Source organism: Acanthaster planci, linkage group LG12, assembly GCF_054643075.1.
Source record: "Acanthaster planci isolate LZ-2023a linkage group LG12, COTS_SCS, whole genome shotgun sequence".
Lineage (NCBI taxonomy): Eukaryota > Metazoa > Echinodermata > Asteroidea > Valvatida > Acanthasteridae > Acanthaster > Acanthaster planci.
The window spans coordinates 13,861,695-13,878,093 of NC_141788.1; the positions used below are offsets into that span (position 1 = coordinate 13,861,695).

General features: G+C 40.8%; 1 protein-coding gene across 4 annotated transcripts in view; it reads left to right on the forward strand.

Annotated features, from left to right (window-relative positions):
* Window positions 1-16,399, forward strand: part of ptch1 (patched 1) — a 183,918-nt gene that overhangs the window by 131,983 nt on the left and 35,536 nt on the right. For all 4 annotated transcript variants that reach the window (XM_087144108.1, XM_022249764.2, XM_022249762.2 and 1 more), the window contains exons 4-6: window positions 11,979-12,168; window positions 13,647-13,716; window positions 14,113-14,210. In XM_087144108.1, coding sequence (XP_087000234.1) covers window positions 11,979-12,168; window positions 13,647-13,716; window positions 14,113-14,210 — 358 coding nt within the window. The remainder of the gene's footprint in view (window positions 1-11,978; window positions 12,169-13,646; window positions 13,717-14,112; window positions 14,211-16,399) is intronic.

Here is a 16,399-nt window from a genome sequence, read left to right on the forward strand (position 1 = left end):
TTATTTTTGTTGGAGTCTGTATGGAATTAGGAACGTTTTGGACATGAGTGGATTCGACTTAGACTTTGATAATTTGCTTTTGCTGGTTCCAGTCAGAGCTTGAACATATGGTTTCAAATGATGCTTCAAAACCAAAGCCTAAGCTGAATTTAGGCCTACTCGTTTCGAAAACACTCTATGTACTGCATGTGGTCAAGTTAATGGTGAGACATGTTGACACCATCCATTACAACAGGTTGGCCTTGTTGGTGATCAAAGCACTCATGTCAAGTGTAGTTCCAGTCATGTTGGGTGGGGTCCACCGTTGTGATTCTTGTTGCCAGGATTCTGTCCAGCTACACCTGTAGTGTCATTGTGTCCCTTTTGAATAAGTTCCTTGCATAAAACCTTGCCTCCTTTCTTTGGCCATAAGCATCATGTTAAGGACAGGAGAGCTGGCACCATAAGCTCTGCCATTTTTACAACTGGAACAACTTCTAAAATTGATGACTGTAAGGAGTCGGCTGCCCTTTTGCTAAATAATACGCACTGAATAAACAAATACATGTAAATCATTGGCCAAATATGGCAAAGAGCAGGTCCCCAAGAGGAAGTGAGGGCTCAGCTCTTTGTTTACATTGTAGCCACCCCCCCTCCCTTTTCTGCAGTTCTTTTTACTGGTGTGACTTGTGGGGCACCGTCCCTCATCAGATACTCCAGCTGGCAGGGCTGTACATCCCTACACCAGTCAAGTTATCTTGGAATGCAGGCTAGTTTGCTCTAATGTTTACACTCCCTGCTCCTGGGCCAGAGGTCCAGCTTCAGAGCTGTAAACTAAAGGGAACTCAGGTTGCTGGAGAGCCCCACACATTGGATGATTTCTTGTGGGAAGAGGGGTTCACAAATACACATGCTGGTGGGGGAAAGCCAAGTTAAGATGTAACGGTAGAATGTATCATAACAAGGAACGGACATTTTTGAGACTCTTTTGTTTAAATTATTCAGGTTCAAGCTCTGCACATTTACTTCATTTATTTAGGATCGTTAATCAGTTGGTAATTCATTTCTTTCTTTATTTATATTTTTAACCTTAAGCTTTTACATACTCTTTGGAGCTCTGAAAAAAGACTTGATCAAAATTAATGTTGTTGTTGGACTTAAACTCTGTCACAATTCAAAAGAAGGGATGTTAACATCAGTGATGTGAAAATGTTATAATATATTTTCTGCACACTGAAAACAAATTTGATGGTACAATGTACCTGCTTGTTGTATGGTTTGTTTCTGCAAGTTCTAACAATGGGTGTTTCACCCTCAAACAACACATGCCAGATGCTTAAATTCTTCCATGTTTGGGATGACTGACATGCTGTAAGGGACAGAGGGAAACACAGATAACAGCATTCTTCATTTGGTGTACAAGTACTACAACTGCTCCAGGCTCTTGACACCTTTTTCCAACAAGGTGTGGATTATGTAAACTGATTGCAGGTTGCCTGCATGGTAATTACCTCACAGCTGTTGCTTGTAATAATAGGCAGAAATGGTGCTCCTTGTTTGATTGGGTGTCTTAACATGATCCTCCCAAGGAAGTGTTTTAGGGGAAGGAAACTCTGCCAATTTGACCCCTTTCTTATATCAAAATTAGAATTCAGGAGTGATTTTCTTAAACTGTTAACCAACCACAAGTACATTAATACAGTAGGGAAATTTCTATTGGATTTTATTGATCAGAGCTTTTGTTCTTCTGGTCAACTGTAGGTTCTAGTTGGAACCAAGAGACTTCAAGTGCTTTCAGTGAACTTTGTGGGGACTCAGCTAGGTGCCAAGTGAAAACTCCAAAAGGGTTCTTCAACCACTTGCAGTAATTTTTTCTTAATATTCACATACAGTATGATCAAAGCCATGAATATTTCTTGTGTGATTAGTGTTGAACAAGTCTTTACCTCATTGCTTTTCACATAGCGCATCGCATGTACATGATGTACGTGACCTTCGTCATTGGGGAATCTTTTTGCGTTTCACAAGTTGCATTTCTTCCTCTCACCTCATAGCCTATCTTGTAACAGGCTTGTGTGTGGTAAAGTTGCTACAGGAGGAACAAGGCTTGATGATACAGAGCCATGCAAGGTTAGATGGACCACATGACTGGCTCCCAGTTCAACAAATTTTCCCTGCCCAGTGTAGGAATAACCATGCAGACTGGTTGGCTGTAAAAGTTGAAGCTTCAGAAAGTTGAGTGGAGTTGGTTTCGGCTTTCTCCTGCTTGATGTTATGTGATAAACAAGCCGAAAAAGCTATTGATCAGCCTTAGTTTATTTACGCAATGGGTTTAGCAATCTAGGCTATTTTTCCCTCCAGTTTTCTTGGGCTGGTTTCTGTCCCCTTTCACTGAATTACCCATTGCTGAACAGGCAGTTTGCGTCTCCTTGCACCCAGCTTGTTTGGAATTCTAGGGTGAAGTGTTTACAGTGGAACCAGTGATGGATGGGGTTTTGGTTTCAGGGACAGGAGCCTTGTCTTGTGGGTGGTGCAGGTTGAGTGGGCTCTGCAGGGTGGCAACTTGTAAGCTACTTGCAGTCTGCAGTTCAAGCTTAAAGTGACCATCCATGTTTTTTTGCATTTCTGATCATCTTCTGATCAGGTATCATCCTGGAATTAACAGCAATACACAAGACAAATGCATGTTGTTTTACTAAATCAGCTAATTGTTGCATGATACTTCCAAAGTAAGTTATCACATTGTAAAAAGGCCAAGTCTTCATTGACTTTGAATTCCCTTGTTTTTTCCTGATTTTGTCTGTGCATACTTGATAACGAATTACTTTTTTTGCTTCATGAATGTCTGGAAAAATTCCTGCAAATATTGGTTTGAGAATTGGCGCGTGAACACACTGAGACTGAGGTTGACAAGTGGTGATGCAGCTGTTCCTATAAAGTACTGTATATTGTCTGTACATGCACATAAAGACCCATGTTTTAGTATCAAGTTTTGCAGCCAGTAAACAGCAACTTCTTTACTGGCTGAAAAACTTGATACCTTTTAAGTACTTGCTACTTGCCTTCTCTGAAGTTGGTAATCAACAGAAAGGCATGATGATGAATTTCCCATAGCGGCTAGTTCAGATATGCGTTACTAACAGCCAACAGCCCAAATAATCAGCTGAGCAAATAGAGGACAACCAGGTGTCATCTTCAGCCCCAGTAAACAAATCTTGGAGAGAGGGAGTGATAGAGGGGGAGGGAAAGCCAAACCCCAAAACAAGACCGGCCAGAATGTCTGGACAGTGAGACGACAGAATAATTGTCTGGTCATTTAGAAAGTGGAGCAGGGCTTGTCTACTTGAGATGCTTAACTCTGCTTCCCTGTCTCCCCTTCACCTCCAGAAAGCAAGGAATGCCTCTTAGGAAGGAAGACACCCAGGACAAAAATTTGTCCAGGGTCTGCCCTCCCTCCCTGCCCTCCCTCCCTGCCCCATTCACAACCATTAGTATTTGAGGAATTCGCTGAGTAGCCAAGGGAGAATAAAGCGACAAAAAAGCCCCCATTGTGTCGGTATCTGTTGTGTGCTGGAGCTAAACAGGGGATGAATGGCGAAGGAGAGCCTGTGCAACCCCCCTCCTGAATGGTGCTGTCTTTCCTGGGATGAAGTCGGCCGTTAGTGAATGGACAGCGGGGATTGTTCCCCGCTGAATCAGGGAGGCCGTGGATAAAAAGTGTCGTTAATTGTGCCTGCTGCTTTTTGCGTGTTAGCAATAATTAAGGCTAGGCAGGGGTTCGCAATTTGTGCCTGATACCCCCTTCAAAGTTGGGGTGTTAAGATAAGGTGCAGAGTGGGACAGCAGGACTTCTTTTAGAAAGTTTTGAAACTTTTGTTCATGATCTGACAGTTATATGTATATTTATCATACTGAGCACCAACCAAGGAACAAACTGCTTTCTGTGTCTGGCCTAATACCTCCACCGTTGCTGTTTATTAGAAGGGATTTAATTACATTCTGTCTAAACAGCATTTTCTAAGCTGTAATAATCTAAGTTGGGAGATTGCTTGTTGCCTGAACTAAGCTCCAAGCCTCATCAACAACTGCGTTTTTAAAGGCCCATGTAAAAGGAAAAAAAGACACAAAAGGCTCCCAGAAGTTGAAAATGCTTTTGAATTTTGTTATTGGTGAATGTTTTTCCATCCAAATTTTGGATGCTTGAAGAAAATCTCACTCTGCATGCAAGCGTCTCAACGGATCGACTTCGATACCTTTCTGTGGGAGCCAGCATTGAATAGTGTAACAAACATTCAAATTAAAACTTGCTCAATTTTGAGTAACATGCATGATGGTATGGGTGCTTGTGTTTGTGCAAGTTTTGCGGTGATACTGTTTTTTGAAAATCATTAAAATTTGGGCTGACGTGTAGTTTTCCAAAACAAAGTCATTGCCCATGGATACATGTGACATGAATAAGGCAGTATCATCTCTCTCTATATATATCTGTTCAATTTAGACATTGTCATTTTAAGAATGCTTTTCACTTCTGAAAGTTCTCACTTTACTAGTATTCAAAAAGGTACTGACCGTTCAGCTCTTTTAGCACATGATTGATTTTTTGTGCAACTAAAACAGTAAGTTTACGCAGTGCACAATTGCACAAAAAATGTACTTACTTAAATTAGTTGGTTTTCATACACCTGTAAAGTGACGTTTTGTTAAATGTACCGAGAGTGGTGTATTTTTTTTACTCCTTTTTTTCATTACAGTGCAACACTCAAACTTCTCCTTGATTTTCATGCAGTCAAAGAAAGAAGGGTACTCTTATTTTCCCAACTCACACCCAGATTCATGAGAACCAAAGATTGAGTTTGGTAACACATGTAGACAATATGAAATCTCACCTTTTTCCCCATAAAAGGCAAACCTTCAGTGGACATTCATCAACTGCATAAAGAAAGAAGAAAAGAAGGCTCATTTACAGTGAACAAGGAAAGGAGTTATTGCGCACCAGTGGTAGTAAATAGTCAGCAGTAAATCATCCTGACTCCACAGGGGAACTGCTGCTGCAATACTGCATCTTGTTTTCACAGGTCTGATTGTGCCTTCCCCACCAAACAAAATAGCAAAGAAGATGATCATTGTGCAACACAGTTGGGCAGGAGTTTGGTACAGGGTTTGTGTGGGGTGGCAACTCTGAAATGGCCACCCGGGCTTTTTCTTGTTCCCCCTGACCCGCTCTGTTGCCCGGAGCCAAGTCGCACCCCTCTCATCAAAATCACAAGGTGGTTCTAATGCACGGGGATGACAAATCAAGGAGACCTGCTGTTTCCTTTTCATGTCTTGGTTTTTTTTTTGGGGGGGGGAAATGATTGCCAGCCCCATATTCCTCAGGGGGACACTTGTAGAGGTGAAATTACCATACTGTCACTGTGGAAGTTAAATCACAATCATTTGAAATGACATTTTCTGAGAAGAAATAAACAATTCTGGTCATGTTTAGTGAACAGTGGTAGAACTGTAAGTCATTTTGACTGCCTTGAAGTATTGTAAAGGAAACTGGATATGCAGGTACATACATATCACTACAAATTCTGAGACAAAACTTGCTTGGGAAATACTGGAACCTTGAAGTGCAAATCTATATATGTACATATATGAACATGTACTTACTCTTTGAACTTGAACCATTAGTGTAATGCCAAATCCTTGCAAGGCTTAAGATGTCTTCATGATCAAGAAGATTTTTTTTCTGTTGTCAACTTCTAAAGATTTCTTATTGTGAACAATTTTGTAACAACATTTTCTATTCTTATTTTGACATATTTGTTGAAGATCTAGGAGCCAAGATTACATTTAACATCCAGATGTACCGTACATAGTTTGTGCAGTCTGGTTAAGGTTAAACTCTGAAGATTTCATCTCTGTCAAGAGGGGGATGGAATGCAACCGGTTTGGACTGAATTGTTTCTGGCTAATCCTTTGCCAATCAATTTCACCAATTTACTGTGGCTTCAGAGAATGATGGTGTTAATCCCCGGGTGTTGTTGGAGAAACACTTGTTGAATGGGGCCAGTCACCTAGCAAGAAACCGGATTTGGCAGCTTTTGATCGCTACCTTTCAGACAGATTGTTTGGTTTATTCTGCGGAATCGGACCAACTGACCATGCAATGCTTGGTGCAGTCTGGAGCTGCGCATATGCACGTCTTTGCTTGAGGTTATACAGAAACTGGATTGCATTTAGGAGAATATCATTGTTAGTGCCATCATCAAGTACATTTTACGACCAACATGCACGTGTTAAAACTTCTGTGTACTTTCTTGCAAGCATTTAAAGTAGTCACATATTTTGTTTTCATTTGATGAAAATGCAGAACCTGGACATACGTAAGGAGCGTTGATGCAAGCCTGACAACAGCCTCTGTTAAAGTTCCATGTCTTTTTTGTGTTTTGGTGAAGCTTGTCAAAACACAAGTTGCCCACTGCCTCTACTATACCCAAAACTGACATCAATTGTACCCTACTCAAATTCCATAGAGAAAATTAACACAGGAGCAGCTCATTTTCTCCTGGTCTATTGACTTTTTGAGGGGGAAGCTTAATTTTTGCCCCCTTAGAGGGAGCACAACTACTCCAATTACCCGTCCTTGTATTCACACGCCAAGCTATAGCGTGGCCTGAGTCGCCTGTGATCTGCATCCACGGTACAATCAGGCAAAGAGGACATAACAGACCGCTCTGGTTGTGGGGACTCACCATTGATACAAGAGCTAAACACCCATTGTTGTGTCCCCCTCTTGCATTGTCCACGAGGGTTCACTTTGTCGTGAACACCCATGAAGGAAGGGAGGTAATTACGGAAGCAGCCCAGTGCGGTGGTGCCATGTAAAGAAGTCAAAGAATAAGACTAGGCGGATAGTTCTTTGCCAGTCATCCTCTGGGAAGCCTTACAGACCCATTATTAATGCAAACGAGAATTCCCAGGAGTCCACATGAGTGAGAAAGCTTCAGCAAGGAGATATTCTTGTTACTGGTAAATTGGGGATGGAAGAGTTGACTAGATTAGGTAGAACCCTTGCAGTAGAAAAAATAGCTACATTGTAACATGAGAAAGATCAGTGTTCTTCTGTCTCTATAAACTTTTGCTGAGTAAAGATTAGTGTTCTGTCCATAAACCTTTGCCAAAGATGTTGACATCTTGAGAGTGCACTCCTTCTGCTTGAAAGATCTTTAAAAAAGCTAAGAATGGTACTGGTGTTTCTAAAAGCATTGATTCAATAATTTTGCCTTCATGCAAGGGTTGAAGGTGAGGGTAGAAGTCTACCCCTTTTTCTCAAATTTGATAATAATGCTAACAGAAGGAGTCCCAATCATTTTGGGGTGCAAATGAAGAGATTCTGCAGGATTCCTTGGAACCATTTTTTTCTTTGAAATTTCAGATAATCCATAGTCTTTGCACATCAAGTGACCTTTCTCTTTTCTGGGTCGAGTCTCATAGGGGTCAGGTTTGGGGTGTGGGGGGCAAGTAATTTCAGAGTTCAGGAAGAAAGGACATTTCTGGTGGTCCATTTGCCAGGTGGATTGCAGATGTTTTCCGGCTTTTTTCTCAAAAGCTGAACTTGAATTCTCATAATGGCTTGTGTAGTTTCTTTCCTTCATTCATGTGTACATGTAGTGGTTGGACTTTACTTTATACAGAACAGTTGCGGAATAAAACAAGAAGTCATCATTCCAATGAAGTAGTTTTTGTTGGGGGAAGGTTTGGAGCAACGTGTTTCTTGCATGTATGCCCTCACATGTATACCCATACATGTACCCGGTACATTCACGTATGCACATATACATACATCTTTACTTTGTATCATTAAGACCACAATGACATTTGGCCCACCTACATTGCTGTTTTCGTTGTGGATAGCAGGCGCATGAATGCCAACAATGGACGGATACACTCCCCCCATTCAGACCACATAATGGCCCCCATCATATTGGACAGCATCATAATTACCATCCCCAATTAAGCCATGCGAAGAAGTTGAGGGCTCCTCTCTGGCCTACCATTGTGTCTAGGCAAACACCACGGTTCACCGTCTATTCATCTGGGCAGGGGCCAGAGGATCAATACCCATGACATGCAGGGAGAGAAACCCCCATTCAAGTTAGCCAGAAAACCCTGGCTTGGTTCATGTGAAGACTGGACGGATGTGTCAGTATGTGTGTCTGTTGGATACGAAATGCATCTTACTGCTCCCTGGTGGCTCCTCCCCTTGGCAAGGAGGGAATGGAATTCAGATTACTTAACTGGGTTTTGAGGAAAGGATGACTATGCTTTTATTCCCCATAACCCAGGGATTGAGTGCAGCTGGAACACGCAGTTTGGATCTGAATTTGCAATTGGTTCCAGAAAATGTAGAACTGACCCAAGTTTTAAAAAAATTGTTCTCATAGTCTGCATAAATTTTACATTAAAAGTCCCCAACTTACTTGGAGCAGGCTTCACAAAGTGAAGATGTTCAAGATTCTCTGCTTTGAATAAATGCGTTAGTCGCATAGAATCGATGACAAATTTCAGTCAAATTTATTGTTTCTTGGATGTGTACATGCACCAATATATTGTACATGTCCATGCAATTTAACTGACCAACAGGAGAAATGGAAAGGAGGAAATCTCTGTTAATTAAACATTAGACATTCTTTGATCATTCACTCAAGATTTGCCCAACAAACAGTTTGTGAGTATTACATGTCAAAGTTTCAGAACGGGAGACCCTATATTGTATCTCCTAATACAGTCCAGGAATAATGACAGTTTGATACCAACAGTGTGTATTTATGTTGTATTCTGACTTTGATATCTGGCTGATCAAAAATGGATGAGGTTGGAGCACCTAAGTGTCATAATTCACTGTGTGTAGGGTATGTTTTGACCCTCCTCTGGTCTTCATCTCATTCTCAGTTCCTGAGTGGTTTATCTCCATCCTCCAGTGGCAGCTAACAAGCACCAGTTTAGGGCACTGGTATGGGTGGGCCAGCTCCTCTCTCTCTCTCCTAACATCCCTGTGGAGGTCTTGGCATTGTTGTCATGCTTTTCCTCCCCTGGCCGTGCCCTTGACCTCCCCAGCAACTGTCCCCGCACAGACCCTGGGGATCTTGCAGCTTTTCAGTTAGCCCAGACTGACAGCTTCTCCCCAGGGCTCCAACAGTTCTGGAATCCTGGCCTGTGAAAAGAAGCAGCATAATTTGAGATGGAATCCAACCTTCTTTGTAGACAAATTCCAGTCTTTGAACAAGGAACTTCAGGAATTGTCAGCAGTGAGTGGAGTGCATCAATCGATTTTTCTGATACCACTTTGTTAGAAGACACAGTGTAACATGGTTAGTTAGGCCTATATAAGGGGGAGGTGACACAAAACACAGTAAAGGGGGGGCTATTAAGTTACTGTCATGTTCATTATGTTTCCGTGGCAGTTCTACATTTTTACCAAATCTTGAGCCACCCCACAACCTATTTTCATGAGTTTCACAGCTCAGAGGCTCAAACTGGATTGAGATCATTAGAGCGATTCCTATTTTTAGATTTAAAAAAAATGAAAGCCCACTTCAATTTCTAAACAGACTGGTAAATTTTTGTTCCATCCATTTGTGTCTGTAACATGGAATACCAACTTGGTATTAAAGCATGAAGTACATGTACTAGATTGTTTCACACAAACTACAGCCTGCATGCTGATTCACATGTGTAAAATGGTTTTGACATTGAAAACACTTTTTAGAAATTTTGAACCATCTGGGAAACACTTCGTGAACGGCTCCTTTTTTCCGTGTTTTGTGTCATATAGTAAGTAACAAGTAGAGTATATTGGGTTGAAGTGTTACATGATCATGCAGTATTGTAGCTTGCATTCATGAATGTGCTGAAGGGGAATAGTTACATTCTCAGAAAAGCAATATAATGAAACCTGATGCCCATGAAAGTTGAGACCCTAGACCACCAAGAAGTGATGTTGGCCTGGACCAGGCAGTGTACTAGAAGTTGATATATTGTCAAGATGTGTTGTGCAGATAAGGGTTTGAAATAATCTTGGGTTTGTTCAGTTGTTTGGGCCTCAAAGCTTGTGGTGTCACTTGAGCCTAAACCAGCCTCAAAGAGGCCTGCCTTTCAGAGCCTGAAGAAAACTATATAAAAAAATCTTTTAATAATTGGAAGGAGATGGATGCTTCAGAGCTTCAGATCAGAGTTCTAAACAGGAATAGAAACATGGGAACAGTACCTGTTCTGTATTGTAAAATATTTTCAGAGCAAATAAGTCAAAAATCTTTTTATTCACTAGTACCATTTGTTCCCCTCAGACTGTTTTTTGTATATCAAATGTCCGGATGTTGCACTTCTTACAATGTCTCTGTCACTTCTCTTGGATTTATTTGTATCAATGTAAAAAAGGTGATTCAGTATTTATGCAGGAAAGCCATTTTTGCCTCTGTTTGACCTCCAACAAAGATAATTTTGGGCAAACACGCTGCTCCACTGTGGTTATTTTTAAGCAAGTACATGTGCATGTAGGTCAGTAGCAAGGTAGGGTCAGGCACGTGTACATGTACATGGTGATGATATCACGATACTGTTGCCGTCATCAGATGTCATCATGTGCCTTGTAACAGAACTTAACTGGAGGTTTGCATTATGTATTGAGATCACGTGAATAGTTTGGACTGGTTGGAGTTATGGATGCGCACATCTGCACATTTGTTTGCAGTTGCAGTATGGCCTGGTCTAATGGTATCAAACTATCGTATGATCACACCTTTCCCCCAATTGGCCACTGTTACCTTAATGATGTGTTTGTTTAGCAACCCTATGTCATACATGATGTTCTGTAAACTTGACAGTGAGGTTGATTTTTGCATTTTTTTAAAAGAACTTTGAAAACATGTCATAATGGCCCCAACTTATGCCATGCATAATATGATTGTCTTCATCCTGATTTCATACTGGATGGTGGTTCCACATTGTTCTTGTGCTTTTGCCAAATATATCAAGCTTTGAAGGCCTGCTGACTTGATGATGTAGTAGGTGGCACCATGATCTTTGCCTAGACAGTAGTGGATGTTTGGTCACATGGGCCAGCACCAGAAGGAGAGCACCCCGATGGTGTGGAAGGCTAATTGAAATTTGCCCTGCTGCCGGGAATCATTCAGTTCCCATCCTGTACCACAGCTATACTGGGATCAGTTCAAAATGGTGTTTCAAGGTGTCTCATTGTGATTCTGACCTCAAGGGTCAATTTCACCACTCTCATCTGTAACTGAAGACCCATACATGTAATAGGACTTACCAATGGGTAGTTCTGCTTTCATCAATTGTGGCTCCTGGGTGGTCCTCAAAGGATTTCATTTAATGATTTTACAAAATGATTTAGATGTATTGTGGATGTATTGTGGATGTTTGACTGGAGAATGTGCTGTTAGTACCTAATTGTGTAATGAAAAACTACTGTTCTATTCTGGGTACTTGCTTCATTTTCATCTCCTTCATTGCACCTACACGATCTAAATTTAATTTTGTGTGCCTAGTACCTCCAGGCTGTGCTTGTGTTTTACAAAAACTTTAAATTTGTTCACCAAAAATATGGTATAAATCAACTTTTGTTTGTGTTGATTAAACACATTTTAAAGGAAACTCATTACTACTTGGTAATGTCACTTTTTGTTTTAGACTGAAAATAGCATTCCTGCATTCCACCAGTTTTGAAATTGTTAAGAGAAGCCTTTGTGGTTGTAATACATTCTTTATTGTACTTTTTAAGTTGGGTAGCCGTTCAAACAAGCAACATTGTACACTTTGCTTAGACTTTAACATTAGTTGGCTATTGGACCCATGTAGAGAAATATGGAAAGAGTTTTCTGGAACTAAGCTGAGCTTGAAACATTAGAAGTTGACATTTGGTTCTGATTGTAACACATCCTGAATTCGCGATGGCTTTTAAAAACCCCTTTGTCTGCTCTGTCATTTTACAGTTGGCGGAAGATTAGAGCAAGAGCTGGATTATACAACCAAAACATTGGGCGAAGGTTGGGGCACCACCAATCAGATCATCATCCAAACGCCCAAGGAGAATGGAGGCAATGTACTGACGCAAGAAGCCCTGCTGCAACATGTGCGATCCTCGTTATTAGCAACTCAAGTGCAAGTCGAGATGTATGGCCAGTAAGTATGCCGAGCTGCTTTTTTTTTTCTCCCTGGACAAAAAGTATGTAATGAGCCAGGTTGGGATTTCAACAGTGCTTGCTTAAAAAAAGGTCGTTTAACTGAAAAGAACAGACGTACGTGCAAGTTTAGCGCCAACTCACCCACACTGTGTATAAATTTAAACTGGCATGACATCAGGTTCTTTGCTCCTTGAATGATCTTGCCTTCTCGTAACACCAAACTGATTCATTGCAAAAAGTACAAGAGATTCCTCATTCAGGAATTAAACTATACCGACATCAATTGCTGTGTATTACCATTCAATACTTTGGTCTTATTAAGGATACAGTTTCTCGAAAATCAGGCTGGAAATTAGATAAATAAAAGCATCACTAGATGTTTGCAGTTACCTTTTATATCATGTTCTTGTTAATTTACTCATAAAAAGGTTTGGCTCAGTTGAAATGTACTTTATGAACAGGATAAGGGAAAATTAGAGATTGAACCCAAGTGTTAACAAACATTGCATTACCACAGCAGATCAAAGGACCTAGTTAAAACATCTGATGTAATCCAACCCTACCTTTTTTTCAAGACGTGTATTTTTGACAGACCATTTTTTGCTGTGTGCCGGTACACCAAGACTTCAAGGTTTGTGCACATGAACCTTATGTCTCCTAACCCATGACCAATTTGGTTTGACATTGGCTACGGGCCGCTATCATTCCCTGGGTTCTCTAGCATCACACGGCTGTGGTGCTCTTTCTTTGTGGGATCCGGTTTATTACAATATACCCTACCTGACCCAGTTAGTTGTGGTAAGGTAACACCACAGGAGCAAGTACACGGCACTTCACGTGCCCACATGTACACAAACCAGCAGGCCTCGCATAAGGCCCTTGCTGCTTGGCCTGCTCTGGTGCAGCGCTGTTGGTGGGCCCAGCCCTCTACTGTAATTCAATTACTTTGAAAATGTCTACCTTGGGAACCCAATGGAAGGTCGGCCGGGTCAAGGGAGGGGAGAGGAAAGGCCAAAGTTCAAAGGTCAGAGAGGTTTACAGTGCGGAAGGAGTGTTTGGGGCACTTCGAGAAATGATTCTCGAGTTTTTCTGTGTTGCTTTGGGTACTTACAGGTTCTTGGTCATCATTTACCAACATTTTGCAATTGGTTTCCGATAATAAATTTCAACTTTATGTATTGGTACAAGAAGTAAAATTATACCCTAAATGTTGCAATTTATATGATGCTGTTTTATATTGTACTTTGGAACTTAAATCTTAAATACCTACAATGTGTTGTTTGTTAGGTCATCAAATGTAGTGGTGATTTTGTTGCATCACAATACATGGTGAAGAAACTAGGTGTAAAGAGTAAAAATGTGTGTGTAATTCTTTGTGAGTCTGTTGAAATATTTCATTGTAAGGCTTTCCTTAGTGTTGCTTATTTGAATTGCACGTGTCACATGTTATTTGTTTATTGTCTGTTCTTTCCCCAGAACTTGGAGCTTCAAAGATGTTTGTCACATTACCGAATTTCCAGCATTTGAAGATAACATTGTAGATCAGGTAGGCTTCTAGTCTACTTGGAGGCAGAATAGGATATTTGAAATGTCTAGTTCACTAGTTCTCTTCAGGACCACACAGAGAAGAGTGTTTTCTACTTGGTGTTAAAGCAATCATCTTACTGATTGATGGATCCCTTACCACAATGCCGTTCTTCTAGTTGTTCTGAAATAAATCCATTAATCAATTTAAGAGGAGGCTAGATTTTTGTGTTCAATTTTAAACGTTGCTAGAGTTGACAGAAACATTTGTGGAAGTTGAAAACAAAACCTTTGGAATTTTTGGGATTACGTTTTAAGATTTACATGTATGATGTAGTTAGTAATGAAGATGAAGGAAATCTTAGGAAATGTAGTGTTAACTTACATTGCACATTCTTTTTGTTTTTATTTCTTGCAGATCATTAGTCAATTAATACCTTGTACAATAATAACACCGTTAGATTGTTTTTGGGAGGGATCCCGCTTGCTTGGCCCAGAGAATCCTGTACATATTCCGTAAGTACAACTTCTGATGTTACTTTAATACATTATATGCATAACTCTGTATTTTTCCCCCAAGACCATTCAATAAATGACATAGACATGTGTGAATAAAACTAACTTCATTTGCAAAGTGTATGTTTTTTTATTGAAGACCGTTGAATGTATATAACAGAATTCACACCGTCTGATTTGATAATAGACCTGAGACATGTAAGACAGAACATACATGTACACATGTACATGTATGATACCAGGTTGTAGTGATATATACTGCTTGTAATGTTCTCTCATTCCCAGTATTGTACGTAATTCATTCAGTAGCCAGGTAGAAAGATTCATTTTTTCTCCAGCCTGTTTTGGTGCAACTTTGGTTTTCTTTAATCCAGCAGACGTATTAAGCAACTCTTTACCTTATTTGCATTAGCAGGCGAATCAAATCCGTGCATTTTTGTTGCATGCACTGTACTGCAGTCTGTTAGATTTATAGTTTTCAGTATGACCAGTCTGGTCTGCGATTTCTCAAAAGGCCCATTCATTCTTTGTTTAGATACTGAGCCAACAAATTAGACTTCCAGTACCAGATGGGCTAATGAAAGGAAATCTTTACTGCCTGTCTCAAGTAAAAAAAAAGTGGAACATACATGTACATGTAGTTGATAATACCAAAGAGTTACACCAGTATTAACACACAACAGTGTTCATGGATTATAGCAACAGCTGTTCCGCAGTCTTGGACTGCGTTAGTCTGGTCTAACAGTGTCCAGCCCCACTGACCATCACCCATCCTGCTGGCACCACCCAATGAATTATAGTGGGTGTTATCTTTTGTCTGGGCCTGGAGTCCCAGTGTCTGTCATCTTTATTGCCATGACATGCACAGACCTCAACAGCGCAGGATCAGGAAGCCAGTTCTGCCAGTCCTCCAGAACACCCAGGGAAGTGATCCAGAGAGGATCTATTTTTGGTCTGGGTTTTCCTCTCCCTCAAATCTCACTAGGGAGCTTTATAAAAGAGGAAGTCCTTTTTCCCTGTACTTGGCCATGTCTCGGGTACACACCTGGGAAGATCCAAGACCTTGAAGTATGGGTAAGCTCCAACCATCCCACAACTCCTCAAAGACATTTCAGAAGAGTCTATGTTTTCACAGGTGAACAAGATCATAGTTCACATGTTCCCAGATTGTTGGCCTGTTATGGGCTTGTCCTACATGATTTTTTTGGTGAAGTGTTTATAACAGTCTGAACAGCTTTGGTGTTCCATCCATTCCTTACTTACTGCTGATCACGTTTGCTTCCTATTTCATCATTGGAAATGGAGCCACTTGCTCTTTGTGTTGATTTCCTGATTTAAGAAGCACGTTCTTCATTGCTTTCACTTTTCGGGATCATTCTCTGTTTAACAATCACGGGAAGAATGTTCAAATTTGGTAGAGTTTGATATTTGGTAATAACACACCCTACCTGTATTCATTTTTAAAACTTCATCGTCAGTGAAGCAGTTTTATGCAGAGTCCACATGACTGTAAAACACACCATCTCAGAGCAGCTGATACAGAAGTGTAGCTTTCATGTCTCAAAACCAATCTAAAAATCCACCTAGACACCCAGACTCCATTTCTTCCGGCCCTGTGTTTATATTCCACCATTTCAAGAAAAACATTATGGCAGCAACTATCATTATCCCCCCCAGCATCCGGTGTTCTCACACATCATAGCCTGTACACCAAATACTATCATAACCGCTGTCAAGTGAAAGCATGCGAAGAGCCACTGAACCAGGCTAGTCCCAGGGTCTGGCTATCAAGCTTGACAGGGGGGATTCTGCACTGTGAGCAGTAGCTTCACCAGGCCGACAGCTCCAGAAATATGACATAGGCCATTTAGAAGTGATATTAATGAGTGCTGCTTGGCCTTGTGACTTGGCAGATGTGTGTGAGGTAGTAAGTCATACCTGACAGTCCTATACTGAGAATATAGGTCCAGTCAAGGAAGAAGGCACCGAGGTAATAGTTTGCAAGTCCTGCGTTCACTCCTACTGTACCTCGATACCTGTGTATTTTTCTTGTACACAGAATTGTATATGTACTCACCAGTGTTCTTGACTTGCACTAAAACCTGAAGTACTGTAGTTTTGTGTTCATTCATGACTAGTACTTGTATACATATGCATGCTCCTGAAATTGATGCTTTCATGCGCTTTCC